At 40.1% G+C, this 26,667-nt stretch overlaps 2 protein-coding genes across 3 annotated transcripts; one reads left to right on the top strand and one right to left on the bottom strand.

Annotated features, from left to right (window-relative positions):
- Window positions 1–2,341: 2,341 nt before the first annotated feature.
- On the bottom strand, window positions 2,342–10,742 carry itpa (inosine triphosphatase). 2 transcript variants are annotated; one of them, XM_003225448.4, is made up of 8 exons: window positions 10,592–10,742; window positions 8,218–8,275; window positions 8,076–8,140; window positions 7,545–7,618; window positions 5,899–5,930; window positions 4,994–5,109; window positions 3,562–3,638; window positions 2,342–2,578 (listed from the first exon to the last, which is right to left on the bottom strand). In XM_003225448.4, the coding sequence occupies exons 1-8, from the start codon at window positions 10,697–10,699 to the stop codon at window positions 2,455–2,457; spliced, it is 654 nt and encodes a 217-aa protein (XP_003225496.2). In that variant the 5' UTR covers window positions 10,700–10,742; the 3' UTR covers window positions 2,342–2,454. The 2 variants fall into 2 exon arrangements, with proteins under 2 accessions (XP_003225496.2, XP_016851778.1); XM_016996289.2 differs by lacking the exon at window positions 8,218–8,275 and having other exon boundaries at window positions 10,592–10,699.
- mettl13 (methyltransferase 13, eEF1A N-terminus and K55) lies at window positions 10,714–26,382 on the top strand. The gene is made up of 8 exons (XM_003225461.4): window positions 10,714–10,921; window positions 13,327–14,086; window positions 15,417–15,616; window positions 16,500–16,695; window positions 18,770–18,934; window positions 20,098–20,310; window positions 22,637–22,768; window positions 23,095–26,382. Exons 1-8 carry the CDS (start codon window positions 10,760–10,762, stop codon window positions 23,367–23,369), a joined length of 2,103 nt encoding a protein of 700 aa, XP_003225509.1. The 5' UTR covers window positions 10,714–10,759; the 3' UTR covers window positions 23,370–26,382.
- Window positions 26,383–26,667: the final 285 nt, after the last annotated feature.

Below are 26,667 nucleotides of genomic sequence, written 5' to 3'. Positions count from 1 at the left end.
ATACCCCGCCCCATCTCCCCGAAGGGATTCGGGGCAGCTTACATGGGGCCTGGCCCGATAAAACAAACAAATAACAGTAACAAAGCAATAAAACAATTATCCCAGTAAAAAAATCAACATCAATAAAAACAATCATTAAAATCAACAAGCAGGATAGTGTTAAAAACAGGAAACTAAGTCGTAGATCCCAGGCAAAGTGCAGAGTGTTATGAAATGGGAAAAGGAAATTTCACAGTTGAATGGACAATAAAGTGCGGTATAAAATGGCAAGACAACAACAATGGGACTATTATGGAATGGACAGATAGATCAATCCAGCAACAATTAAACATCGAAGGCCTTTTGGAAGAGCCAGGTTTTTAAGCTCTTCCGGAAGGAGAGGAGGGTAGGGGCCTGCCTGAACCGTGACTGTGAGGGTGGTGGGAGCGAGAGAAGGGCCTCCCCCGACGAGCGAAGAGAACACATGGGTTCATAGAGGGAGATGCGGTCTCTAAGGTAGGTGGGTCCCAAACCGTTTAGGGCTTTGTAGGTGATAACCTGCACCTTGAATTGGGCCTGGAAAATAAATGGCAGCCAGTGGAGCTCCTTAAACAGAGGCGTTGAACGCGCCCTGTAATTCGCTCCAGTTAAAAGCAAATATCCCAACAAATATCCCAACAATAAAATCTCCGCATCAATAAAATAGTCATAAAAATCAACATACAGCATAAAATGTTAAAAACAGGAGACTAATAGACGGATCTGGGCCAAAATGCAGAATATTTCAAAATGGGGAGAGGTAGTTTCACAGCTAAAGTAGTCAATAAAGTGCAATGTAATAATGGCAAAGCATCAATGATGGAGCTAATGTTGAATGGGCAAATAAATCAAAACCTACAACGATTAATCATCGAAGGCCTTTTGGAAGAGCCAGGTTTTTAGGCTCTTCCGGAAGGAGAGGAGGGTAGGGGCCTGCCTGATCTCCCTGGGGAGCGAGTTCCAAAGCCGGGGGGGCCACGACGGAGAAGGCCCTCTCTCTCGTCCCCACCAACCGCGACTGCGAGGGTGGTGGAAGCGAGAGGAGGGCCTCCCCTGGACAATCGAAGAGAGCGTGCAGGTTCATAGGGGGAGATGCGGTTTCTAAGGTAAAGAAAATAAGCATAATGTACAAAAGAAAATAAGCATAATGTACAAAGGATCCCACAACAAATGCTGGAAATATAAGGCTAAAGAAGGCACTTCTACCATTATTGGTGGACTTGTGACAAGGCAGTCATTTTGGAACATGACGCACAAGGAATGTCAGAAAATACTAAAAAATAATTACAAAATGAAACCCGAAATATATTTACTGGTTGTGTTTGAGACCAGTCTCCTCGGTGATATCAATAAAGAAAAAGTATTTACCTTTCTTACGACAGCTGCAAGAATGGTTTTTGCTAAATATGTGCAAACTAGAAAATATTCTGGATAAAGAAGATTGGATAAATAAGGTATTGGAGATAAAAGATATGGACAAACTAACATACTTATTGGGGGGAAAAAACCTAGACAGAGGAGTAAAAATGACCGATTGGTCAACATTGGAGGAATATATCAATTTGAACTACTAAGAGTAAAAAGAGATAAGGTGGTTGGAATTTCAAAGATCAAAGGGGATAGGAACTTGCTAATGTCGAAGAAAAAGTACTAAAATTATAAAACAGAAGAATGAAAGTCAACATGTAATTTGTTTAAATTTTTTATATATTTTTTTCTTTTTTTAATTTTTTCTATTTTTATTTTTTCTCCATGCTCTAGATGCCAAAGGCCATAGACTGTACCTCCCTAGCTGCTGATTTATTTTTTACCCTCCTCACTGCTAAGTCTTTGTACTATTTGCTCTATAATAGTTATGGTGTTCTCTCCTGTTAAACTCCTGCCTTCAAAAATACTTTTTCCCTCCCCCAGATAACTCTGTTTAAAGTCCTCCTGATCAGGTTTCTGAGACTCTTAGCAAAAATGTTCCTGGCAAGTTGTGTGAGGTCCAACCCTTTGCATGACAAGACACCTAATTACATTAAATCTCAGAACATGGTCCAGAAAGCCAAGCAGTTCCCAATGGCATCATCTGCAAAACCAGCCATTCATGTCACAATACCATATAAAATGGTGTCTTTTATATAAAATGGGAAAATCAGGGTTTGTTTTTTGGAATTTGTTTTGAGGGGAGGGAATATTTTGAATCTACGGATGACTGAATCTATGTATACAGAATCTGTGGAGAAGTAGGGCGAACAGTACTAGCGTATCTTGAAACTCTTTGAAAACTTGATTTGTTTGGAGAACTTTCCTTCAGAAACTGTGAGGATACACCAAGCGATCTTTGAGAAAAGTAGTTTTATTGTATACAATCTATGCAAACAAGCAAATCATGATATCATTCTCCAATTACAATTTTTGTACAACAAACACAGCATCCTAGACTCTAGCAGACTAACTGAAGCCAGATATGGCCTCTGCTGAATTGTTCTGTTGAGCAAAATATGTAGACAGCTCTTTCAGTGCTTTGTAACGATGAGAGATAGAGTTTTTCACAGACTTAGGCAATTCAGCATACCTGGGAAGGATAAGAACAGAACACATCCATCATTAGCTGGGGCAGTCCAATAATTCTATAGCAGATAATATGATGTGTTTAAAGCTGCACACCATAATGGCCTAAGCCAGAGCCTTCCAAACATTTCATGCAGGTGTCACACTTTTTAGAAATGCATCATTTCATGACATTAATTCAGTTTTACTTGCAAAACAGAAGGGTGTGTTCTTCCTCAAACCAGGCACTTGTTTAAAACTCACCTCCCCCTCCCCCACAATATGCCTACTGCAAGCCAGCCCCCTCTGTGGCAGCTCCATTGGGGGGGGGGGGGGAGGGGCAAAAGGCCCAGTGGTGAAAAGGGGCACAACAGGGATGGATTCAAATTTTGCCAGACGGTCAAGCCCACTTCCAGCTTGCCTGACTTGATCATCCCTCCTTAGCAAACCCAACAGCGAGGACACAATCCATACCATAATGGCAGCACTGTTTTTGCTGAATCTATATCCTATTTGTAAACTCCATGTTGAGTATCCCTTGGAGGAAAGGCAGAACGCATGGTGGGCAAAACCACAGCCATGGGAGGAAAAGAGTAGGACTGGGAAAGAGGTGGCAAGAAGAGCTGCTGAGTTGTGTTGAATGAGAAGGCGCAAATGGAAAAACCCAAGGAGGGAGAGATGCCTCAGCCTGCAGGGCTCAGATAACGCTCTTGAACCCTGGGTCTCTGCCGTTCCTCACACCAGGCATGATCCACCTAAACATTGCAGCTGACACACTAATGTGTTGCGACACACCGTTTGGAAAGCTCTGGCCTAAACAATGAGTCCTTCACAAGTGTTACAATGCTACGGGGCATGTCTACATCAAAACATCACTGCTATCAATATACATATGAACACTTAACATAACCCTGTTTGCATCTTCTTTATAGTACACAAACTAGCCAGGATAGTTTTATTAACCAATTCTGTCTATTGAAAGCAATGGAGAGGCAAAGAGTCACTTACGTCTTATCATAACCCTCTGGCTGGAAGCATGGATCCCATCCAAAGTCTCTAGGTCCTCTTGGGTCAACTATGTGTCCCTGTAAATTGATATATACGGTAAGGGATATTTTATGTTCTGGGTTAACCTGTGGTACTTGGCATCATGTCAAAATTATCTATATTTCATTGCTGAAAATGTATGAGGTGCAGATAAGCAGAGAAAACAGGATAGTCTTCTTACACATCAGTCACCTTCAAATTCACCTACAAAATTCAAACCAGAGTGTGACCAAGTAGAAAGTGGATACATAAGGACAACTGAAATATAAGAAGAGCAGATTGTTCTAAATTGCTACTGTAAGTGAAACAAATGTCAGGGTACTGAGAAGCCCAGAACAATATTTTAGAATTACTAAGAATACAGACTATAATGATGTATACAAATTACTCATTGGCATGCTGGCTGATATCCAAACAATGCCTTAAATCAAGAAATAGTTTTCTAAGATCGACACAGAGAAGCCATTGAAATCCACAAGCATGTGGACAATTTCAACAGAAAGGAGGAAACCATGAAAATGAACAAAATCTGGCTACCAGTATTTTTAAAAACTCTAAAATTAGGACAGTAAAGAACAACACTCTGAAAACGGGAATTCCAGACATGAAGCAATGAGGGCCAGCTAACAACTCCCAACAAAGGATTCCCCAGGCAGTAAACAGCCAGACCTTGAAACTGAAAGGCTATTTAATGTTAATCAAAGTGGCCAATTGAAACATTCACACCTGCTTCAAGCAGACAAGAGTTCTTTCTCCCGCTCTGAATATTCCACAGATATATAAACCCTACTTGCCTTGTTTCCAACAGACCTCACAACCTCTGAGGATGCCCGCCATAGATGCAAGTGAAATGTCAGGAGAAAATGCTTTTGGAACATGACCATACAGCCTGGAAAACTCACAGCAACCCAATGATTCCAGGCATGAAAGCCTTCGACAACACAAAATAGGCTATGTCTGTCAAACAAATGTCAAAACTCTTCCCTCCCAAACTGGCAGAGATTCTCCCACAAACGAATAGGATAGCTGAATGTGTTATAATGCTTAAGAGGAGTTATGAGTATTTTAACATCTGCCATAAACTTGGAAGGTGACTTTAAGGAATTGTCTTAATTGTGCAGTCTTCATCTGCACAAGAAGATACTGGTAGTAGTCTATTGTACTGTATTACTGAAGAAATAAACCTACTTAGATTCCATATGTGAAAGACATTTTAAAAGATTATATTTTACTGTTCAGACGAAAACTGGGAACAGCACCAGCAATGCAACTCACTGAACTAGTTGTCCACTGGACTGTGATCTCCTGTGTCAAACTAATAATTTTATTTGCGCAGTATGGGCCTTCTTTGCTTTACCATTTACAATTTAGCTACATTAAAACATGTACCCACATGAGTCTGGCCTTTGAATAGCTTCACTTTGTCCTTTGGATTTCCAGTGCTAAAAGCAAAGGTGCAGAGAGCATATGCAGACTTGTCTTCAAATCCAGCTAACAGTTTGTAGAGACCTACACCATAGAAAAGGAGATGTCATATATATGTTAATACAAAACAGATACATATACAGAACCTAACAGGGAAATATAGATATCTGGGAATTGGAACAGGATGTCACTTGTAGGCCTAGCCTGATTCTCAATAACAGTCTCACTTTCAAACAAACTTTATTGAAAAGTCTGCAAAAGCAGAGCTACACACTATGTGTTGTCAGGACTAAGTGATTAACCTCAGTCACACTATTTTATAAAGGTTTTATTCAAAAATTTACATGCCAATATGTTAATTGGTTAACATCTATATTGTTACATTTGCCTGACTTCACAGCAATTGGTTCTTTAATCAAAACATGACATCAAGGATATTTGCATCGTTTCTGGTACCAACTGACCTTGGTACCATCTCACTTCAACTCCCACTCTCAAATTCCTATCTTCTTATCAGTCCAGGTGCATGTCAAACTTTTGGCTTTCCCATCTGCCATTCAAGTACAATGTTCATATCCCACCAAGCTTGAGAGCTGTAGAATGTTCTGAATCAGGTCTTTGCACAATCGTAAAACCGTTTTGTGATACATAAAGATCACAATGACATTCAGTATTCTGTCTAACTCCCAACATATACTGTGCCCTTAAAGGGCAGAGAAGCTATTCTCAATGCATGTGTATTTTAACAGTATGGTGAAGTGGTTTGTGTGTTTGACTATTTCAACAAAAATCTTCAGAAAAAATCTAAACAATCTATAGATGAGAGGCCCAATCAAAGCAGCCAGAAGTAGATAAAAGTAAGGGCTGAATTACCTTCTGGTTTTAGTTTCTCTAGGAACCATTTGCTGAAACAAAAAGTCAAATACAAATAATTATCTTTATTCTGACAAATGTAATAAATTCAAATAACAACAAACATGTTAGAAGCAGGAAAACCCAAGATATACTCACTAAATAAATATGTAACATTTTTTATATAATGCACATATGGGTTGCCTTTCAGATATTCCAAGGCAGTATATAGTTTGAAATAAAATGATAATCAAGAAACCCACAGAAACAGCAGAGAATTTGCAGAACTTAATCCAAATCATCAGAATTTATTAAAAAGCAGCAAATGCATAAAAACACTGAAATCAAAGGTCTGATGACACAGAAAGCCCGCTTTCCTATTAACATTTCATATCCCTCAGAGGGTGGGGTATCCACAAAAGAGCCTCCAAAACAATAAAGGATTTAATCAAGCTCATACTAATAGTATCCAGGTCCAAGCTGTCTGAGCCTTTATATCTACTGACTAGAAATTTGAATTGTGCACAAAGGCAGAGTACCAGTGAATGCTGTTGAACGCTGAAGCCTCATATATGTGTAGACATTATAGCTGTCACGCAGCAGCTGTATTTTGTAACACTTTGAAGTTTCTAAGAATTTCAAAGACAAACTAATGTATCTCACAGTACAAAAGCTCAGTCCAGAAGTTAGCAGAAATCTTTGCAGACTCATTGGAATAATCATCCCAAAGACTTCTGAACTACTTTAATGAATAGAAATTGAATACAAATGCACACTTGAACCCCTCATGGCTCCTATTCATTTCACAAAAAATTTAAGGCTAGCACTAAATGGACTTAGTTATATGGATTCCTTACAATTCCTTGCAATCAATGATTAAGTACAAAGTATGGGTTTGACCTTTAAGGCCCTACATGCTTTGGGTCCAGGTTACCTACAGGATTGTATTTTCCTGTATAATCCACCTCTCAGGACACTGAGGTCCTCTGTGGGGCAACTGCCCAACCAACCAGAACCTGACTAGAAAACATCACCGAGGGTCTTTTCATCAGCTGCCCCAAGACTGTGGAATGACCTGCCAGAAGTGCTCCAACAGCTAAATCAGCTTTAAGAATTCAAAACTAAACTGAAGACCTATCTCTTCTGAATGACAGGCCTACCTAGTCAAATTTAACTGAATTTTAAGATCATGTCCTGTGACTGCTATAGTTTAATCTTTGTTCTATGTATTTTAATATGCAAATGTTATATGTTTTAATATATGTATTTTATTGAATGTTTTATTATGTGTTTTTAGCTATACTGTGCCCTGCCTTGAGCTGTAAGGAGAGGTGGGCAAGAAATTATAATAATAATTATCTAAACAATCTATAGATGAGATTAATACTCACTGTGAATGGTAATTTTAGTGAGGCTGTGCACATAGTTAATCCTTCAAGGCAGGATCTTCAGAATTCTGAAATGTGATTTCTATTGCTCCCCATTCCCCCTCTTCTGTTTTGTTATATGGCTTTACAGACTTCTTATGTAGCTCAAAGAAAATCACACTTCCCATATATTTCCAGAACATAACAGCAAATTCTAAAAGAGCTTACAGATCACAAAGAATCGTGGGATTTTTAAAAGTTAATATGCATGCTTTTAGTAAATCCATTATGCATACTTACATATATGGCCCTGGGAGTCCTCCAAGAGCATTAAAACACAAACATGTATCTTCTACTATAACTGGTCCCTGAATCTGTAAAAAGAGAATATGTTTGTCAGCATCAGATAGCCAGATTTGACTTAAAATTAAACCAAAAGATTAGTGGTTTCTTATGTATTTATTTGAAATATTGTGTCCCACTCTTATGCAATTAAAGGCTTACAAAATAATTATTTCTATCATGTGGGTTGCATGCAATAGTCACATGTCTTTTTACACTCCTGATTATTTAAATTAGTTTTTTAAACCACATATCATTTCTATTACATCCTTGACCAATAAGTACAGAATTTAACATACGAAAGGGAGTAAATAATGATTACTTGCAGCTCTCTGCTGTATATGCATCTTGTTCTACCTCATCATAATGTATATAGTAACTCTCAAAAGGCTTAAGAATAGTAGTATATACGTTAAAGGAGATTTTTAATGGCTGTTGCCCTTGGGCATCCTATTGCTAAGGAGCGTTTCAAAGGTAAGAGACAAGGACCTGTTTAGCTGCTTCTTGGCACTTCTGGATTGAAATGTCATCAGGCTCTCCTTGGTACTCAGGCACTAGAAAAGGAAAAGTTATGGTTACCACAGAGTAAGAGCCACACAGAACAAAATGAAGTAAGAAGGTTGGGACTCACAGTCTATTTTCTTTGCAACCAGTTTGCAAGGAAATGAATCACCTAGGATTTGAATAACCTGCAAGATAAAGGCACAAGCAGTCAGCTGGCTTCTGCCAGCTTCGTGGTCACATCCCCCTGCGAGGAACAACCACCCTGTGCCTTCCAAATCTCCGGCAGCAACATTTAACTCTAGTGCAATGTTTCTAAAGATTAAAAAAAAAGTTTCCCCATAACACTATGTAACAAAATTAAATTATGTTCCTGGTTTGAAAGTGTAATTTCCTGTTTAATTATGCAGTACTTATTTTGAAAGTGGTTGTTATACTCCAGAAACTTAGTTTGCATGGCTGCCGCAAACTATGTTGAGTTGGTTGAGACCCTTATGAGATATTCATTGAAAAACGATAGCAAAATGTGCTGCAAGATGTCCCGCCAAAGCAAAGCTTTTGCAGTTGAATAAACTTTCCCCATGTTTTTATAATAAATCCAATTAGGAAATGACGTTTATAACCCAGGAACAAAAAAATCATGTTACATAGTGTAATTTGTAAAGACTTTCTGTATATATTTCAGATTTCAATATTAGAACAGTAAAGACAAATATCACTTGAGTAAAATAAACATTAAATATTAAATAACCAAAAAAATAAAATAAGGTGTTCAAAGACAGCAGTTGACAATGAACATTCATGATATACAAGGTTGAGGAAGTTCGTGTTCTATCTAGACACCAAACTAGGCTGAATTAAGCTAGTTCTGTAAAATTAACATATTACAGTCTACATTCATAAATTACATTTGTTTTGGGTTGCTGCGAGTGTTTTGGGCTGTATAGCCATGTTCCAGTAGCATTATCTTCTGATGATTCCAAATTTCTACATGGAACACTTTGAGAAACAAAACCTGGAAACAGCCTCCAAAAAGCCCACTATATGGTTCAGATATGTGGATGACACCTTCACCATTTGGAGCCATGGAGAAGAAGAACTAAACAAGTTCCTAGTCCACATCAACAACATCCACCCAAATATCCAATTTACCATGGAAAAAGAAAACAATTTCTAGTTTTCCTAGTCATCTGCAAACCAAATTAACAATTGGTCCACACAGTTTACAGAAAACCTACACACACGGATAGATACCTACATAAAAACTCCAATCATCACCCAGGTCAACAAAGAAGGACAATTAAAGCCCTGGCAGATCATGCACAAAGAATCTGCGAACCCCACCTCCTCCAAGGTGAACTGAACCACTTAAACTGGGCTCTACAGTCCACCGCAGATATCAGAAGAATTGCAAGGCCAAGAAGAAGCCATGAGAGCAAAGACAAAGATCCACTCAGAGGAAAAGTGTTCTTACCATACATCAAAGGAACCACTGACCGCATAGGGAAGCTGATGAAGAAATACAACCTACAAACTATCTACAGACCCACAAAGAAAATCCAATAAATGCTACGTTCAGCAAATGACAAGAGGGATCCTCTCACCTCTTTAGGAGTCTACCATATACCATGCAGCTGTGGACAAGTCTACATAGGGACCACCATATGCAGCATTGCCCAAACACAAATCAAGGAACATGAAAGACACTGCAGACTAACTCAACCAGAGAAGTCAGCCATAGCAGAGCACTTTATGAACCAACCTGGACAAAGCATATTATTTGTGAACACAGATATGCTGGACCACTCTAACTACCATGTCAGACTACACAGAGAAGCCACTGAAATCCACAAGCATGTGGACAATTTCAACAGAAAGGAGGAAACTATGAAAATGAACACAATCTGGCTACCAGTACAGATTTTTTTTTAAAAAAACAACAACTCTAAAATCAGGACAGTAAATAAAGAACATTCAGCAACAAGAGAACTCCAGACAGCAAACAATCAAGTGCCAGTTACCACCTCCCAAACAGAGGATGCCCTAGATAGCAACAGCCAGGCTTTGCAGCTGCAAAGCTACTCAATGCTAATCAAGCTGGCCAATTGCAACATTCACATTTGCTTCAGACAAGGGTTCTTTCTCCCACCTTGGACGTTCCACAGATATACACCCCACTTGCCTCGTTTCCAACAGACCTCACAAACCTCTGAGGATGCTTGCCAGATGCAGGCGAAACGTCAGGCGAGAATGCTACTGGATCATGGCCATATAGCCCAGTGATTCCGGCCATGAAAGCCTTCGACAGCAAATAATATCAATGGAGGTCTCACAGCTAAAATATGGGGGAGGGGGGCGGATGACATCTCATTTAGTCTATACAGCAGGAGAGCCTTCCAATCCTTAAATAAATAGCGAACAAGATTAACAAGCCTAAAATAAGGGCCTATCTTAACAAAGGAACCACTTCCATTAAGCAATAGGGAGAGGTTGGTTCTTCTCACCTCCTCCAGTTTCTTCGCGTTGCCGGTGACTAGCACCACCGTCCTGCCCGCAGCCGCCATTGACGCCATGTCCGTCCGTGCGCATGCGCGCGCAGCCACAGTAGACATGCGCACACTACCCGGAAGCACTCGGCCTCCTCTTCTCTCACTTGCGGGCGGGAAGCGAGCATGGCGGAGCTCCGTCTGCTACCGCGCCGCGCACAGGACTTCGCCTCGGCCGACTTCTGGGAGCGCTTCTTTCGAGAGCGCGGCGGGCGGGCCTTCGAGTGGTACGGGGCCTGGAAAAGTCTCCGGGCGCCGCTGGAACGGTACTTGCGCCCGCGGGACTCGGTAAGAGCAGCCAAGCGGGTATAGCAAGCATAGGCAAACTTCGGCCCTCCAGGCGGATACCTCACATACCTCACAACCTCTGAGGATGCCTGCCATAGATGTGGGCGAAACATCAGGAGAGAATACTTCTGGAACATGGCCACACAGCCCGAAAGACATACAACAACCCTGTGATCCCGGCCATGAAAGCCTTCGACAACACAATCAAAGATGGGTTGCTGTTAGTTTTCCAGGCTGTATGGCCATATTCCAAATCATTCTCTCCTGATGTTTCACCCACATCTATGGTAGGCATCCTCAGAGGTTGTGAGGTTTGTTGGAAACAAGGCAGGTGGGGTTTGAGGATTGAAGGAGAAATTAGCCTTGGATTAAAAATGAAGCAGGAGAATGGTTGGTGCAATTTTGAAAAGTCAACAGCTCATTCAAATTCTTCAAGAAGCCAAAGAGGTGACTGCACACATGGACCTCCCCTGATGGCCAACACAGAAATTCAACTGGAAGCAGGAGACAGAAAAATCACAGTTTTGTCTGTAAAGACCAGGAGAAAATTGTGATATATATTGTGTACTGCTAAGCATCTCTCCTCTGAAAAACTAAAGTTCTCAACAACCCAGATATTTTGCTCATCAGCTACTTGCAAATACCTTTCCACTTACTACAGACAACCCACATAGGAAATTATCAGAGACTGAATGAACTGAGAAGTTCCATTTATGCAGATCACAGTAATGCTGTCTTTGCATTTCACATCTCCATAGTTGTAAGATGCTTCCTTGCTCCTCTTCCACATCCTCCAGAGCTGACATTAACACAAAATAAGAAGGAAGAAAAGATGTGAAGAAGTAGTGTAATTGACTTAGGTGAGGGACATACACCAGCTAGGGCGCTTCTTGCTAGAAACATCAACAATTTACAATATGCAGGTGGTGTTATACTATTAGTAGAAAATGGCAAAGACTTGGAATTACAGTATTACTGGGATCAAAGAAGAAAGGGCAAAGGCTTACAGCTAGACATGAAAGCAGAAATAGATATACTTTAAAGTAGACAATAGATACAGTGAATTAGTTAAAAGCTTTCAGTACCTCTAGACTCAGGGCACATCTATGTGGAAAAAACTTGAAAACATGGCTCTTCACACAAGCCTTCAATCATGATTAAAATTTCAAATGTTAGAATTTGGGAATAAAATGAATTGTTGCACTCTGTCACTATACATCTGATATCTATATCATTTATTTTAAATCTGCAGTCAATGCTGTGTTTTATTGAGTGTTTTATTTAATTAATAGAGGTTTTATATGTTGATTTATGTATATTTGTTTTATTGTATTTTGTGTATTTTACTGCACTTTGTATGTGCTTTTGTAAGCTGCCCTGAGTCCCTTTTGGGAGATTGTGGCAGGATATAAATAAAGTTTATTATTGTTTCCTTCTGCGCTCCAGCATAAAATCTTTCATTTTTCTTCATATTCTGTCTCTTTAGTTGGAATGTAAGTTTGGATTATAATTATATTGTTGGGCTTTCCCCAAATTCTTGTTGATATGATTCAGTTAGATTTTGCATTATACACTTTGACTGCTTTTTACTACACCTTGATTTGAGATGATTAACTGACTTTGTTGGGGTACAGCAAGCTGGTTCAGGTGCTAGAATTCCCTTGGCCTAGAAACAAATTTGGGTCAGACAAAAATAAATAATACTTCATAGCGCACATGAAGGTATGTGATTTAGAGGAATCTCACAATTTTTAGATACAAAATGTCTTTTCTTTTTATCTTGTTCTGATATATTTTATATTTCATTTTCAAAAATTATTTCGTAGAATGGCAAGATTCTTTTTTGACATTAAGTAGTTTTCTGATTATTGTAATGTGTCATGAGTTTGACAGCTGAAGTTGGCACGTAGGAGCATTTAAACCTCATCTCTTTATTTATCTAAACGATTTGGCCATTTCAGACTTCATGAAAATAAGAAACTATGTTTTTAACTTTTAAGTAAGAAGAAAATGATTGTATCAAGAAGAATATTCAGTATTCTTTCTAAGCTGCTTTGTGATTGTAGCAGGCATTTTTTAAAGAAAAATCAGGAAACATGAAAATATTATCTCTCACCCTCACAATTATGTTTTTGATCTTGTGCAGCTTTTAAAAAAATGTTTGTGACAATATGGGATCACCAAAGTGAAATGTTTCAGTGGACTTTGTGTGAACTCTTGGGATATACGTAGCAGCCACATTTTTGTCTGTCCCTTATGTATGTTAAGAAAAGTATGGGAAACCTTACATTGGTATTTCTGGTTGATACCTCTTTTCAAGCTTTTTGTCTGATTTTTCTATAAATAGCTTTGTTAAGCAACCTTTTTGGTTTCCTCAAAATGTTCTTTCTTTGCTTTCCTTCTAGATCCTTGTTGTTGGTTGTGGAAACTCAGAACTGAGTGAGGAGCTCTATGATGAAGGTTATCAAGATATCATCAATGTGGACATAAGTGAATTGGTTGTAAAACAGATGCAGGAACGCAGTGTTCATCTAAGACCCAAGATGACCTACATGGTTATGGATGTGCTGCAGATGGATTTCCCTGATGGGCACTTCCAAGTGGTGCTGGACAAAGGCACTCTTGATGCTCTGCTGACTGATGCGGAAGAAATGAGTCTGAGACGGGCTGAAAGAATGTTTGCTGAAATCGGTCGGGTTCTGCGGTTTGGGGGGCGTTATCTTTGTGTCTCCTTGGCACAAGCACATGTGTTGAAAGCAGCTGTGGAACATTTCTACCAGCAAGGCTGGATGGTTCGAATACATCAAGTCTCCAGCAATGAAACAGACACTTCAGAAGGAGAGTTTGCCCTTCCTGTCTTTGTCTATGTTATGACAAAGATAAAGCCTGTCCCAGGCTCAACTCTGTGCATCCTAGAACTGTGTACTGAAGAACAGCACAAACCTGTCCGGTTCAGCAGCACTCAACATCTGATTGAGGCAGTAGAAGAGAGACAACAATATTGTTTGTTACGGAGTCAGCTCAGAAGAAATCCCAGTGCAGGGACCATCTGTCTCGATCTCTGCAGCAAAGATACCGATACCAGCCAAGTCCGCTATACTTTACATGTTGTACACAACCCAACCGTGAAAGTGTCCCGTGACAATCAATTTGCCATCTTCATCAGTAAGTTTATATGCTTAGGAGCTTGAGTTAAATCCAAACAACCCAAGGGAACATCTTATAGCCTTTTGCTCCCATATATTGCTAATAATGACTAGGGGAAAACTGGATATTGTTAATAATACTAAAAAGTACAGTAGAGTCTCACTTATCCAACACTCGCTTATCCAACGTTCTGGATTATCCAACACATTTTTGTAGTCAATGTTTTCAATACATCGTGATATTTTGGTGCTAAATTCGTAAATACAGTAATTACTACATAGCATTACTGCGTATTGAACTACTTTTTCTGTCAAATTTGTTGTATAACATGATGTTTTGGTGCTTAATTTGTAAAATCATAACCTAATTTGATGTTTAATAGGCTTTTCCTTAATGCCTCCTTATTATCCAACATATTCGCTTATCCAACATTCTGCCGGCCCGTTTATGTTGGATAAGTGAGACTCTACTGTATTTTGTTGGGTAGCAGTAATGCAGTTAAGGCTATCTGTCCTAATACTATATCTGTTTTTGGTAGATTTTCAAGTACTGGGAAGCAAACTTGTTCTGTTATGTCCACCTTTCGACCATGATATACATTTACTTTCTTTCTTCCAAATGAAACCAGTAGTATATTGCAGTTTAAAAAAGGATTGTAAGTACTTAGAAAAGAATGTCATATCACTAAATGTCAGCATGGATTTCTCGAAAACAAGTCATGCCAAACAAGCATCCCTTTTTAAAATAAGAGTTACAGCCTTGGTAGATGAAGAGAATGCTGTGAATATAGTAGATCTCAATTTCACTAAGGCCTTTGACAAGTTTCCCTATGACATTTTCACAAAGAAACTTAATAAAATGTGGGCTAGACAATGCTACCATTAGGGGGTTTCAGAATTGGTTTATTGGCTGAACCCAAAAGGTGCTTTCCAATGGCTCCTCTTCATCCAGAAGAGAAATGATCACCCCACTGGGTTCTGTCCTGGGCTTAGTGTTATTCAACATCTTTTTTAATTACTTGAATGATGGAATAAAGGGTATGATTATCACATTTTCAGATGGCACTACATTGGTAGGGATAGTCAATATCCCAGAGGACAGGATCAGAATCCAAAATGATCTTAACAGATTAGAGAGTTGAGCCAAAACTAATAAAATGAATTTCAACAGGGAGAAATGTACGATACTACACTTTGGCAATAAACATGAAATGCAGATATAGAGGATGGGTGATACCAGGTTTGCAAACAGTGCACATGAAAGGCGTTTTGGAGTCTTAGTAGATACACCACAAGCTGAACAGGAATCGACAGTCGCAAACACATTTGTCATTTCTGTGTGTCCCCAGTACCACAGGGAAGAGAAAATGAATGGCTATTTGGGACAGAAGCAGGACGGAAGCAATTGGCTGCAAGTGCTGGGTTCTGGCGTTTAGTAACTGTGGTCTTACACAGAGATCAGCAGTATGAAGACATGGGAACCATCCAGGCAGAACTGTCAGAAAAGGTGATGGAGTTGGCCCCACCTGGACTTCCAGCCCAGCAGCAGGTAAATCACTCAAGCTATTTTCTCCTTGCTGTCAAATTCTGTAGCAGTTTCGATTCTTTAAGTCCACATTTCTATACATGTCTATGTCCTGTGTTTTTTTTTAGACCGTAAGCATGAATACTGGGAACTGTCAAGATTTACAATTTGACAGCTGCTCTAGGAGTCTCTCTTGGTTGAAAGACAGAATATCAATGTCCTAAATAAATTAAATAATATTTTTCGCAAGAGCTTCAGAAAATGAAATGATGCAGCATCCAACCTTGATTGATGTTCTCATGATGCAAGGAATGATTGCATGGGAACCACTTTTAGTAATACTCTAAGCCAGTCCTGAATACGCTTAACTAGCAAAAAGTAGCTTCAAGAAAAAGCCTTTTTTCCATGCCTTTTTTCCAGAACAGGACTTCCGTAGCCTCAGCTGAAAGTGAGTGTAAGGGAGGAACCACAATCACATAACCAGTTTGTGACTTGGCCGTCAGCATCTGTTAAAAATTGTAGATCCCACTCAAACTATTTGATTTCTATTCTGCGATTGATTATTGATTACCATGTGTGTTCCTAAAGTGTGCACCAAATATACTTCAGTGAGGTCATGTGGATCTGTAATATAAAAATGGCATAGCCCCCTTTTTCTAGAAACACCTGTTGCTCTATGTTAGAGATTCTGGTAGGTGTTGGGTTCAGTTTCTTCTAGCTCAAATAGAAGGGCTAGGAGATAACAATCAAACCTAAGAACTGATTCTAGGCCATGTGAGCAGAAAGTAGGATAGAAGGAGCAATGATTTAACCTGCTAAAAGGTTACCCAATCCATTGACTGCTTAGTGTGTCTGTTTTGATACTTTTTCTGGTGCTGTCTCTAAGATGGTAGCTTGCCTTCTTCAGGTACCCTTTCTGTCAGTGGATGGAGACATTGGGATGCGCACCATCCAACATCGTGCTACTAGCCCCTGTAGTGGGGAATATATTATTGAAGATGTGAAAGGAGATGGTGCCCACTACTTCCGCCACCTCATCTTCCTCAGCAACAGGAATGTGGTGCAGTCAGAAGCAAGGCTGTCATCCAGGACATCCCATAAAGGTGAAATGAGATGTGTGACATCGGATTGCAGTAGGAGAGAGAATTTTCATCAAGCAATGGCAGGCTACGGTCTTTGTATTATATTGATGTCTGCTGAGGAACTGAGGACCTGAATTGTGGAAATGAATATTTAAGTGTGGAAGTGTGTACAGCTTGAAATTATGGCAAAGGTATAAACAATCTTCCCAGGATTTAAAGGATCTTGGTTTCAGTTATAACAAAGTTAACACCTCTTCCTCATGATTTTGTAAAGAACTCAATTATTAATAAGCTTTGTTTGAAATCTTGAGGAATAAAAAGTGGGCTGGATACTGTTTACTATCTAAATTGAGTCAATCTAACAGTTCACATGCTATCAGCCATGTGTTTTTATAAGAAAACAGCCTTTTTATTTCAGCTATAGCTTTGAAATTTTACCTTTTTTACTACCTGTCCCAGAACCCTGCAATCACTACTACCAACATTTCCAAGTTCTGGTTTTAGGCTCAGGTGTTTGAGGCAAGATTATGCCTCCAGCTACCTCCTCTGCTTGACAAAGAGCTCAAAGAAATGATAACAAGAAAAAAAATCGGTTTGGCCAGTAAACCAAGATGATATTTTAAAACAGCAGTTCTCAACCTGTGGGTCCCCAGGTATTTTGGCCTACAACTTCCAGAAATCCCAGCCAGTTTACCAGCTGTTAGGATTTCTGGGAGTTGAAGGCCAAAACATCTGGAGACCCACAGGTTGAGAACCACTGCTTTAAAATTTGGGAGAAGGTGAATATCCTTTCTGTACCACATGCCATCTGTGCATCAAGATGGCATGAAGTCAGTTTGCCTTTCTCACAATTGGACCATGGCTGTCAAACCCTTTAACAGAGCTAAAGAAATCTACTTTATATATTTTTGTGCACAAATAATAGTTGGAAGACTGAAATCTCTCACTTCAGGATTCTGAATCTGCACAAATAGTATTGACATAATAAGATTGGGCTGAGAGCTGTGTTCCATGAAAATTTCCAGTTAAAATTTCAGTTACTGAAGCCTAACTCGCTGTCCTTAAAATCCAAATTACTCAAGCCTAACTCACTCCAGTATGCCAGGCCAAAAGGGGGCTCAGGGCCGGCCCCACTCATGCGGCAGCTGACGCCGCCGCCTCGGGCGCAGGCCCGGGGGGGCGCCGTCAGGCTGGGCGGGAGGCGGGGCACCGCCCTGACGGTGCCCCGCCTCCCGCCCAGTGCGCCCTGGCCCGTCTGGCCTGCTAGAAAAGGCCAGACGGGCGAGCGGGAGTAGCGTGGGAGGCGGGGCCAGCTCTGACGCCGCCCCCCCCCGCCCAGCGTGCCCTGGCCCCGCCTCCCACGTTGCGTGGGAGGCAGGGCCAAGGCACGCTGGGCGGGGGGGGGGGGAGCGGCGTCAGAGCTGGCCCCGCCTCCCACGTTACCCCCGCTCGCCCGTCTGGCCTTTTGTAGCAGGCCAGACTCAGCGGAGGTTCCTCCAGGCCGCAATCGCGGCCTGGAGAAACCTCCGCTGAGTCTGGCCTGCTACAAAAGGCCAGACGGGCGAGCGGGGGTAGCGTGGGAGGCGGGGCCAACTCTGGCCCCGCCCCCCCGCCCAGCGTGCCCTGGCCCCGCCTCCCACGCTGCGTGGGAGGCGGGGCCAGGGCACGGGGGGCGGGGCCAACTCTGGCCCCGCCCCCTCACTATTCGCCCTGGCCCCGCCTCCCACGCAGCGTGGGAGGCGGGGCCAGGGCACGCTGGGCGGGGCCAGGGCGCCGGTGGCGGGGGCGCTTTTCAGCACCCCCGCTTTACATCAAAAAATATCTCCGGCCGGCCCTGAGGGGGCTATTGTGGTTCCCTATATGAAGAGCAAAGATAGAAAAGTGGGTTGTAATAAACTCTATACACTATTAGGAAGGGAAAGATACTTACTGAAAGGTATTGGCGCTTTGGTGCTTCACTGACGTCAAAACAAGCCAGTGTGGGAGGGGAAAGGCTATTTAAAGTTCTATTTCTCACGTGATGTCATACTTCTTCCTCCTCTCTTTTTCATGGTAATACATTTGCTTTAGAGATGTTTTATTTGCCATTGGACAGGGAATAAGAAGCACAAAAAGAAGAAAAGTGCATCTTCCAGTAGCCAAAAGGAACCCATTGATGTATCAGCCAATCCGTCTATTGACAAAACCTACCTGTGTTGTGCTCATCACAGAACCATGATTGCTGGACTCTGTCTTCTGAAAAATCCCGAATGCCTCCCAGGTAGGTATGGTAGCACAATTAGTTCCATTTCCATTGTAACCCAGCACTTGAGTGAAAAGTGGTGCTATGCTTTTTCAGACTCACCTTTTTGCTGCCATTAGTTGGTGCGTGCTAGTAGAGCCATTTTAGTTTTCTCAACATTCAGTGAGAGGCTAAGCTTTTCATATGCTTCTGCAAAAGTGTTTAAAGTGGCTTGTAGGTCTTCCTCTGAATGAACACAGACAACATTATCATCAGCATACTGGAATTTTGTAATAGAGGTTGTTATGACCTTACTTTTAGCTTTCAGCCTGAGGTTAAAAAGCTTGCAATCTATCCAATATGTGATTTCCACACCGGTGAGAAGCTTCTTGTCAACAAGGTGTAGAATCATAGCTATGAAGATGGAAAATAAGGTTGGGGCAATAACGCATCCCTATTTGATATCTGATCCCATCTTACATGGGTCATTTTGAAATCTATTGTTGTCCAAGAGTGTTGCCATCATATAATCATGGAGGAGTTGCACAATATTCACAAATTATGATGAGATATTGTACTTGTAGACCCAAAAGCTTACAGGAAGATTTTGCTCCTGTTGTAGAAGATCCTCTCTGCCTTCTGCTTTCCAACTGTGATGTCTGTGTCTGGTCAGACTGAACCAGTTGGCAAGTTGTGTGTCAGCTTGCTTTAAATCGCTGTTTCCTTTTCTTAATGATGTGTTTCTTGCATCTGATACTCTCGGAATCTCCCTATTTAGAGTGTATCAGCAGCACAACCAGATGGTTATTTATAATGCTTTCTGGCCTCTTTGGTACTCCTTGCAAATGACTTGACTACATTTTCAATATCCTAGATTGTAGAGCTGTGGGCATTTAAAGGTTTCTATGTTCAGAAGTAATGGACTGTACAGGAATGAACTGTAAAAAAAATAAGCGTTATTGTGATTATAATTTCAGAGACGGAGAGAAATTGTACAGTTAAGATTCATATCCTCACTCCTGAACACAGTTGTCATTGAGTTGAAAAAGCTGTAGCTTTGATGTGTGCATATATAGAAGAGTTTGGATTAACATTTAAAGGGGTGATATGCAAAGATTGTGTAACAGATATTCTGTTAGCAGGTACACCCTACCAGCATGGCACATGTTGATTTATAGCTCTTCTATGTGTGTTCTCTGTAGAAACCCGGATCCGTGTGTTAGTTATTGGCCTGGGTGGTGGCAGCCTGCCTCTCTTCATCCATGATTACTTCTTGCAATGCTGTATTGATGTGGTGGAGATTGACCCAGCCATGCTGGAAGTTGCTACACACTGGTTTGGCTTCTCTCAAGATGACAGGCTCAAAGTTCACATTGCGGATGGCTTAGCCTATGTTGCCAGCCTTGGAACAAAAGGTAATAACTTCGCAGGTGCTTTCCTAGGTGTTACAGAAACTGCTTTGTGGTTCTTCAGTGTCACTCTGGAGGCAAAGCATATCAGGATTCTATTGAAAATTTCTGTTATTGTACATTTGTGTTGCTCAGAACATTGGGAGGAGGGAAGTAAGAACTAGAGGGGATTTAAACATTAAAATGGTATAAGAGGGAAAGGCTTAAACTTTTTTCTCCTTTCATGCTGCTTCAAGAGATACAGTTTTGTAAAAGCAGTTCATAAAATTAATTAAGTGTGCTCATCCCATGTTCTGGTCTATGATTCCATGGAACCTGGTATGTTTTTTTCAAGCTACATAAAAGCATGCAGATTCTTTTATTTTCATAAGGTAGTTAATCCAAAAGAACTATATATGTGGCTATATTAATACTTTCTTTGTCTTCGATTGACTGCAGTTTTCCACAATTTGTGTGACAAATACAAAATAAAACATTTACATTTGCTATTCATGGGTAACAAAAATTACTTCTTTTGGACATAGTTGTAGCCTCCTTAGGTAACTAAAAAAGAGTGACAGCCTATATATTTCAATGAAGCCTCCTTGTTCAGAGGCATATATTTCTAAATAACCAGGTACTGAGGGCAAACTGTAAGGGCTTTTGCCATCTTCATATCTTGTGAGTGAGGAGAACGCTAACTGCTTTTACAGACAGGATGCTGGACTCATTCAGCCCTTACTTGGCATAATAAAACAAATCTGATTTTTATTTTACTAGGTGTACTGACTACATGCTATCTTTTCATACTGGTTTTCATAAAACAAAGATTGAGATATTAACTTCTAGTCAAGTTATGTTACACCCACCCATGCTTTCCCTCAATTCCTGGCCAGACACAAAAACCATTTTGAAAAGTATTTTGGAAAAGGTTATTGGAAATGTAAGGGTTGGAAATGGTTTAGCAAAAGGCTTTTTAGAATAATTACCCACATAATCTACACATGGGCCATCACCTTCAAATATTACTTCTTATCCTGGATTGATTCTAGCATTGAACATTTGGGGGCAGAGGAGTCCAAATGGCTGGCTGTGTGGAAGTGAGAAGCAGCATTGAACTCCCTTGTTCTATGCTGCTGATGTTAAAATTCCTCCATAAATGAGGCACAGTTGTAGTTGTATGTAATTGCCCTATCATACCTAGTTTAGCCTTCAGTTTTTTCTTTCCCATTAGGTACTGAATTAATGTCTGCCATTGAAGAGTGTATTTGTTCAGATTTCTTATTTCCACTGAGTCATAAATTGAAAATACTAACCTTTTTTCTTACTATGGAAAAAAGTCATTTTTTCCCACGTGGTGAATGTTGTGCTCTGTTTGCTAAGACAGTTCTTTTTAAGTCAAATATTATTTGGCAACATGATGTGTAAATACCTTCTTACTGAGATACAGTTGCAGCCTAGTCACTGAATTTAGAACTCTAAAACTCAAGAGCAGTAGACATCATTTATTTATTTATTTCTATCCCACTTTTCTCCTGAGTGGGGACTCAAAGCAGCAAACAGCATATAAAAGCAAAAAGACACGACATACAATAAAATTAACAACATCATCATAAAGAAACATATCTAATAAAATAAACAGTGATACAAAAACCTAACATGATGTAATTAGCAACTAACAACATAATCAAACAACAATAAATTAAAAACCCCATCTGATGTCAATTCATTTAGGCTGTAGTGAAGTCCCATTTCCAGAGGTCCAACCCAATTCATCCATTATACACAATACATCTGACTTTTCAATGTTATTATTCTCCTTCAGGGAAGGCCTGTTTCCACAGATGAAAAGACAACCTGGCTAAATGCCACTGCCTAGAAAAAGCATCGACCTTGTCCAGATGAAAAACGTTTATAATAATAGCTATGCTTTTGTGAATTAGTTTTCTCAACTGTTTTCAGTTCTGTCAGGGAATTTCTTGCCACAGTGTCTTCCATGATGGGAGATTAATGACATTGAATAGGGTGAATTTTGCATCAGGATGCCCCAGTTTTTAAGTCCAGTTCTATTTAGCAGAAAGTTTACTGTATTGGAAAGCAAAATAATTTGATCTTATGAAGATGGATGGTGATTCTCTTTCTTTCTTTCTCTCTCTCTCTCTCTCTCTCTCTCTCTCTCTCTCTCTATCTATCTATCTATCTTGATATGACGCTGTAGCTATAGTAATGTGTGGGCATGCTGTAGTCTATATTGCATTAACAGATTGGACATTGGCTTTTCTGTACTGATTCACTCCCTTTCTGTTACTCTCACATCGACACATCACTACTATTTTCTTACTCATCTCTCCAGCTTCATCTTCCTATGATGTTATCATGTTTGATGTGGACAGCAAAGACCCTACCTTAGGAATGAGCTGCCCACCACCAGCTTTTGTGGAGAAGTCTTTTCTTCAGAAAGCAAGGTCCCTTTTAAAAATGGAAGGTAAGGACTTTTCAGATATATTTGGACCACAACTTGTTTTTCCTGATATGCTTTATTTTGGTCTCTGATACGAAGAGTTCCAGGTATGTAAGAATATGTGAAATATCTTTTTTTTAGATTTTGTGGATTAAATAAAGCAAATCAATCCATCAATTAATATATTCACTTATTTAGATTGTTTTCTAGATCTCATGGAAGCAAATGGAAGAAAGATGGGGGTGGCCTCATTAAAGGTTCTTAAATCAGACTAGGATTAAATTTAGTGAAAGGAGATTGGTTGTTAGTCACAGATAATAAACGAAGCTTTTTACCTTTCTTATCTACAGGCATTTTTATTCTCAATTTGGTGTGCCGAGACTCCCTGCTTCGAGATGCTGTCTTAGCTACCCTTAAAGAGATTTTCCCTTTCCTCTATACCTGTAAGATTGAAGAGGAAGTCAATGAGATCCTGTTCTGCCAGCAACAGGCAAGGCACAAACTGTCTCCAGCAGAAGTCCAAGAGACAGCTCAGATTCTTGAGAAGGCATTAAGGCAACCTGGTTGGGCATGGGATAGCACTTATGTATTGGCTGATGTGCTGGAAACAGTGAGATTGGTGTGAAGAAGCAATAATTTGATGCCATATAGTGTCTTTTGGAGAGACGTAACAACGTTCTGTGGACTAGGGATTATGCTATCCATCAGTTCCACATTCACATCTCTTGCAAATATGGAGGCACTTGCATTCAGATCACGGGAAGAAGAGGAAATGCCTAATCTATACTTGAAGATTAAGCATACTGGAAAACCTTCTCTAAGGAGACTGAGATATTCAGGGAAGATTGTCAGTACCATGCAACACTTCCCAGGAATAGTTCCTAGTTCTGGGCATGCACAGCATTTGTACTGAAAATATACTGCCTCACTCTTATTCTGTGTGGTCATTGATGGTTGATTTAATATGTTTAATAGCATTACAAATGTAAATAAAATCATCTTCTCTGATTATTAATTTGGGATTTGATAGGATTAATATGAAACAGTCACCAGCAGCTCTGACATTTGGAATTTTCAAGATGGCCTGTTGTAGAGACCTATAAAAAACATGGTCTACAATATAGGCCATTGTATCTATTTCAACAAACAAATAATACCATGGTCTCTTTAAGATAAGGGTGAGCAACTGCAGCAGGACCAGGGGCCAATTTTCAGACCATGAGATTCTCAATCAGCTGTACAGACTGGAAAAATAAGTATTTGTTTTTGTTAGGGTTCATACTGTAGATATACTTGATGGGTAATTGAATAGCACTGGAGGAAATTAATAATTCCAGTTATGAAATGCAAATAACATCAACAGACAGAAATTAAAACTCACTTAGCATTTTTCTCCCCCCAAGGAATTGGTGTTGTGCAGCTCCACCCAAGACTGGGTCACTGAATAAAACTGGAGGAAATTAGTAACTCCTGTTACGAAATATGAATCATGTTAACAGACAGGAATTAAAACTCACTCAGCTTCTTTCTTCCCCCAAGGAATTAGTGTTGTGCCACTCCACCCAAGACTGAGATCACCGTTTTAAGTCATTATGAATCAATATCTCCACATGTTGCAATGGGACATCCTATGTGTGTATTTTCAGTGAGCAACTGGTAATGGTGGGTGGGAGCCTAAAGTTCAGATGCATGCTGAAAACTTTAACTTTCTTGTTTGTAGAATCTGCTGCCAGCAGCTTCGTTCAAAACAACATCTGGGGGCCTGCAGGGTGCAACACCCATCTACTAGCTGCTTGATCAGCTTTGGGGATTTTTTTGATTGAGGGAAAAAGAGTCAGTCTTGTGCTCGGGGCAGAGGCTGCCATTTTCCCACTCTGTGCAAATCAGATTAAGCAAGCCCACACAAATCCCCACAACCAAATCAGTGACTGCAGAAATTAAGGTACTTGCATCAGTGCCCACTCCCTAAGCAGCCAGGGAGAAAGGATCAATCTCCATTGCAGCCCCTTCCACACAACTGTATAAAATCTACATTGAACTGGATTATATGGCAGTGTGGACTCAGGTAACCCAGTTCAAAGCAGATATTGTGGATTATCTGCCTTGATATTCTAGATTATATGGCTGTGTGAAAGGGCCCTACATAGTAGTGGAGACTATCAGTACATTAGATGGGTGTAGGGTCCCAGCTTTACATCAAGCCCTGGGCTCCCAACACATGAGTGCTTAAACAGCATCTCTAGTCTCAGTCCATTTTCAATCATGATTCAAGGTGTTGGTATTGTCTTTAAAGCTCTCTATGGCTAGGAACCTAATGGGTAACCTCCCCAGGAAGAAGTAATTGTCAGAGATTCTCCTTGCCTCTGACTTGAGTGGCAACTCAGAAGGACTGAGTTGGTATTGGTTTATGTCCTATACTGTAGGATGGGAACGAAATATTGTCCTCCCAGCTGAACACAAACCTGGGATAAGCAGAAAGGCAAAGAGCCAATAAACAATTTTGGCTAAAGAAATTGTCAAGCATAGTCCTGCTTTCAGTCCATACCGACACTGATCACTGGCCAAGATTGTTATTTTATTTCAAGCATCAGTATTTTACTTCTGAGCAACATAGAAAAAGACAAAAGGATCACTTACACTGATCACTTAGGCCCAATTAGCACAAGATGCTAATTTGTCATATCCTGGGGCAAGTACACCTCAATGCACCCTTGTCCTAGGTTATGCTAATTTGGGAGAAAACCCAATCCTCATGTCTCAAGACAATTTTCCAGATGTTGAAGTACAAAGGCACATTGATGCTATTTGCTTAAGAAAGGAGCCTGTGGCTTCACAAACGGACAGACACCCTGGATTCCAAGAGCTGCTTTTTACTGCACTTTGTCTCAGTTCCCACATGGCCCCTGCCTGCATTAAATCCCTGAACTCAGTGGTTCTCAAGCTGTGAGTCCCCAGATGTTTTGGCCTTCAACTCCCAGAAATCCTAACAGCTGGTAAACTGGCTGGGATTTCTGGGAGTTGTCGGCCAAAATACCTGGGGACCCACTGCTTGAGAACCACTGCCTTAACAAGAGAAACATCTTACACGAACTGTAGATCTGTAATTACCTAAACCATGTGTTTTCTTATTTATAACATCTTTTCTTGATGAAAAAGTCAGAGTTTCAAAAATGCTGTGCATTTTTATGGGCCAGTAATGGTATCGCTGTTTTGTGGAAGAAGATCCTGCACTTATTTTCAGAATCAGCTTTATTCTATTGTGACAAACTGTTCACAAATTCCATGACTAAATTGTAATATTTATAATTTTGTGGGCAATCTTTAAACAGCTCCCCTAAAATACTTACTTCAAAAAAGTTCCCAGGATTTTATCCTGCTTTTTCCTCCTCTCTATGAAAAAAGCTTCTGTGTAAGAAGGAAGGAGGTGTTTGTGTCGTTTTGCTAGGCAGGCCAATGTGGTTTTGTTGTAATCACAACAAAAAGAAATGGCTGTCTGAGAAGCTACGTACATACAATGTATTTAATTCACATTATGTTTTTCCTTCCACAATGAATCATGGTTAACAAATATACACAAGGCTGTGGTTCTCAAACATCTTTCGGAGTAAAAGAAGATTAATAAAAGCTTCTTTTTTTAAGCGTGAAGTTTATTTTGTTCTTTATCTTTAATAGTTAAGCTAACAAAGGCTTGTATCCTGTTAGAATTATTTATTTATTTATTTATTTGCGACATTTATATACCGCCCTTCTCACCCCGAAGGGGACTCAGGGAGGTTTACAAGTATATATACATACAATATATTATATTATACAACTATATCGCAATATTATTAGTAATATTGCATGTAATATAAATATACAATTATAATAGTCAATTATAATTATTATTACATTGTATTACATCATAATATTATTATTACATT

The sequence above is a fragment of the Anolis carolinensis genome, chromosome 4 (assembly GCF_035594765.1).
Source record: "Anolis carolinensis isolate JA03-04 chromosome 4, rAnoCar3.1.pri, whole genome shotgun sequence".
Lineage (NCBI taxonomy): Eukaryota > Metazoa > Chordata > Lepidosauria > Squamata > Dactyloidae > Anolis > Anolis carolinensis.
Note: the sequence above shows the minus strand (reverse complement) of the source record. Positions and strands in the feature narration are given on the sequence as shown.

Bases quoted from the DNA above. Each gene is read 5' to 3' on its own strand.
- itpa (XM_003225448.4), bottom strand. From the start codon at position 10,699: ATGTCTACTGTGGCTGCGCGCGCATGCGCACGGACGGACATGGCGTCA. The intron at 8,276-10,591 runs GTGAGAAGAACC...TTTATCTTGCAG, and splicing joins ACGCGAAGAAACTGGAGGAG to GTTATTCAAATCCTAGGTGA. The intron at 5,931-7,544 runs GTAAGTATGCAT...TTTTTGTTTCAG, and splicing joins GGACTCCCAGGGCCATATAT to CAAATGGTTCCTAGAGAAAC.
- mettl13 (XM_003225461.4), top strand. From the start codon at position 10,760: ATGGCGGAGCTCCGTCTGCTACCGCGCCGCGCACAGGACTTCGCCTCG. The intron at 20,311-22,636 runs GTAATAACTTCG...TCATCTCTCCAG, and splicing joins TGCCAGCCTTGGAACAAAAG to CTTCATCTTCCTATGATGTT. The intron at 22,769-23,094 runs GTAAGGACTTTT...TCTTATCTACAG, and splicing joins GTCCCTTTTAAAAATGGAAG to GCATTTTTATTCTCAATTTG.